This window comes from Lathyrus oleraceus, chromosome 4 (genome assembly GCF_024323335.1).
Source record: "Lathyrus oleraceus cultivar Zhongwan6 chromosome 4, CAAS_Psat_ZW6_1.0, whole genome shotgun sequence".
Lineage (NCBI taxonomy): Eukaryota > Viridiplantae > Streptophyta > Magnoliopsida > Fabales > Fabaceae > Lathyrus > Lathyrus oleraceus.
In genome coordinates, this window is record NC_066582.1 from 183,941,960 (window position 1) to 183,945,546 (window position 3,587).

Here is a 3,587-nt window from a genome sequence, read left to right on the forward strand (position 1 = left end):
TGAAATAATTGAACTCTATTTCAGTATCTGATTTGAGGCTAAACTCATAATAATACACAAGGTTTCCAAACTCATCTCTAAATCAACATAATTGTTTTCTCTCTTCCAATCACATGTACTGTGTACATGTTATTGGATTGATTTTATGACTTCTCAAAACCCCATCAACAAAAATCCTAATTTTCCTCTGATTTTACAAGGAAAGCAACAAAAACTCACAGTTGATAGTAGTAAGAAAGGCTAGGGTCCAGGATGGTTGCAAGAAAGAGTAACCTGTGAAACATCATGACAATTCCTTGAATCAACGCTAAGATTTGACACCATTCTACAAGTTGCTACTGTATTGTGAAGAGGCAAAAGTGATTGCACACTCCCAAGCTGGTATACACAATTTCTGTTAAATTCATCAATTTCACATCAGAAAAAAATGAAATTGGGGCAAATCTCCAAAACATGTAGGGTTATGAAATTGAGAAACAACTAAAACTAATTACACATTTTTTGACAAAATATTGTAACTACCTATGCATTAGTCTAAAACAAAAAGTAAAATTTGGAACTACAAGAATGGAATTGGGTATGAATGAAAAGTGAAAAAGTAATAAAATTTGGGGGTTGAAAGATGTTACCTGATAAAGGGTGAGAATCGACGGTGAGGGGTAATCGAAGGAGAAGCGTTAGTGGTGGGTCTGAGAGCTGATTTGAAGGAAGAGATGGAGAAAAGACGTCGAGTGCATTGAGAATAAGCCATGACTGGAATGCGCTTCAATCAAGTAGAATCAAATCTGTTCCATTATAACCCTAGTGTTCCAAATGTGTAATTTTGTAATTTTGTTTTTATCCTTACTTCTTTATTCTTTAAAGTTATATTTATTATATAGACCGATTCTAGCACTGTAATTTTTTTTTTAATTGAAAGACTTTAAACAGCGCTTTCTCAAAAGCGCTGACTAAGGTCTATATTTAAAAGCGCTTTCTAAAAGCGCTGTCTAAGGGGGGGGTCTTAGACAGCGCTTTCTAAAAGCGCTGTCTAAGACCCCCCCTTAGACAGCGCTTTCATTATTTTTTTAGAACATTTTCCGTGTTTTATTTTTATTTTAACCTTAGACAGCGCTTTCTTTTAAAAGCGCTGTCTAAGATGCGCTGTTAAAAAACCTTTTTGGCGTAGTGCCAGTATTGAATCACATTCAAACTTGGTATGGTCTTGGAGGCTGAACTGGTGAAGTGTGTGTTCATAGGTTGAGTTGTATTATGATTTCCGCTGCATAATACCAGGCAAAACTCAAACTCTGATGTAGTTTCCCCTCATGTGGATGAAAGGCTGCTGTATTCAAGATTTCATCATAATCTATTGAAGATGTCAAAGATACTCGAGTCTCCTCAAGTCCATTCATCATGATGCTCTCACTTCAGGATGGTAAGAATCAACTGATCACTGATTCTTTTACTCTTTTGGGTAATGTATATGAAGACCTTGAAGAATTTCAAGGAAAGTTTGTTCCAAGGAGGTGGAACTAATGTTCTATGTGATGTTAGAACATGTTGTTCAACAAGTATGCAGCTACTGGTTGAAGAGCAGATGTTTTTAGGTGTCAAACAAAGGGAGACCTTGTTTGGAACCTACTCCTGACCTGGAAGAGGAGACATCTGTGTGTGCTAAGTTGACAAGGGTAGGGTCAACTGTGTGTATGCTCAAGAAGGTCACATGTAGAGGTCTGGTCTCTAGAAGTGGAGCTGGCTAAGATGTGACATTGCGCAATTTCCTGCTGCTTGCCCTACTCCTGTAGATTGATCAGGGATGGATAGCTGTTCTCTGGAGTACTATGGTGTGTTGGAAGACAAGTCCTCTGGATGTTAGAAGTCAATAATGGGGTAATCTGACTGATACTTCATTTAAGAGGATTGGGACCATGAATCTTGTTATTCAAGCACCACGATCAGAAGTGGTAGTTCTTTCAAGGAGTGAGAATATGAAGATTCATAGGTTGGTTGATGTAGTATGCTCTGGCAATGCATGTCTGCTATTGACTGGTGTTCCTTTAGTACTTATGGTCAGCCAAAGTCTGATTGGTGTGATTGGAGGATGCTTAGGTATAACTCATAGAGTTAGTGCCACTGGTAGGGATGGTGTATGTCATGTTGAGACATGTCTGTACAATGCATGGATATTGGTGTGAAGTTTCCATGATTGTTAATTTGAGGGGGAGTTTTGGTTAACCTCCTCACATTTGGTCAGCCTAGGGTCTGGTTGGCTGTTGACCTGTGTCACATGGGTTCTGGTGGTTGTGTGACACATTTGCAAGGAAGAATTCATCTCTCTCATTCCTAAGGGTGAATTTAATCTGGGAAGACTTTCAAAATTGTCGAGGTGCTTGCAAGCAGAAGATGTTGACACAAGAAGAGTACTTTCAAAGTATTCTTATGGTGGAAGTATCTGAAAGGATAATTGGGAAAGGATTTAAGATCAATGTCTACTTGTGCCAAGTACAAGTGTTTAATTGATTATCCTTGGAGCTCAAGATAACTGATGTTCTTAAAGATGTTGGAACATCACTTCTTCAAGACCCTGTGCAGAATTACAGGAAGGATAGTACATTGGCTTATGATCTATCTCTTTGGTGGCAGCAAAAGCATATGATCTCTGAAAAGGTTTCCTGGCAAGAAACATGTTCAGCCTTGGTATGTACAAGAAGAAGAAGACATCATAGTCTTGATGGTGGTTACTTGGATCAGTTTATTTCTGATCTAGGTAAGGAAGTGCATTAGCTTATGCACACTGTGGAGTCAAGAACAAGTGGCAGCAGTCTTGACATCATGGAAACAGCCTTGCTTTAGGATGTGGAATCCTTGGTATAGCTGAAGGGTTAGTTTCTAACTGGTCCTTCTGAAGACTCATACATCAGAGTGTCTGATGTCTTTGAAGAAGAAGCAGGGATTCATCAAGGTGTGAGCTTGGATGACTTAACTGCAAACCTGCAGAATGGAGGTTGTTTACTCAAACTTGGTTCCACAATCAAGTCTATGAGAACATTGAACTCTTGTTCTGTGAAGGGAGGAAGTTCTTTCAAGTGCCAGAAGAAGGAGCTGAATTCAACAGCTAGATGTCAAAACACAATGTTGTGACATTTGGTTCAACATCAGATTCTTAGTTGGTGAAGTGGCACATCAACTTGAGATAGAAAGGTCTATAGGGTGGTAGATTGGATACTTCAAAAAGGTCGTTCTCGTTGCAGTTCTTTGGATTTGCTGGATAGAAAGGATGTTACATGTTCATGTCTTAGAAAATCTAAGTTTTGTTCAACATGTAGCTTGAAGTTCAAGTCTCACTTGGAAGGTCAGAATATCTTTGGGAGAGGTCTGATAGACGTGGAGAGGTTAAAGAATGGCATTTGACTTTTTCATATGAGGATTCATGAAGGAGGTAATCAACCAGTGGCATTTGGTCTATCTCAGAAGTGAGTTCGAAGAATCAAGATAATCCACATATGGCAGCTGATTATTCTTGAGGAAAGTCTGAGACAAATTACTTTTGAGCAGAAAAGTAGTAAGTTGAAGACAAAAGGAAGTGTTTTCTATTCATCTCTTGG

General features: G+C 38.7%; 1 protein-coding gene across 1 annotated transcript; it reads right to left on the reverse strand.

The window, feature by feature from the left end:
• LOC127135328 (protein NONRESPONDING TO OXYLIPINS 2, mitochondrial) lies at positions 1-774 on the reverse strand. The gene is made up of 2 exons (XM_051062064.1): positions 630-774; positions 1-394 (listed from the first exon to the last, which is right to left on the reverse strand). Exons 1-2 carry the CDS (start codon positions 749-751, stop codon positions 241-243), a joined length of 276 nt encoding a protein of 91 aa, XP_050918021.1. The 5' UTR covers positions 752-774; the 3' UTR covers positions 1-240.
• Between the last annotated feature and the right edge of the window lie 2,813 nt (positions 775-3,587).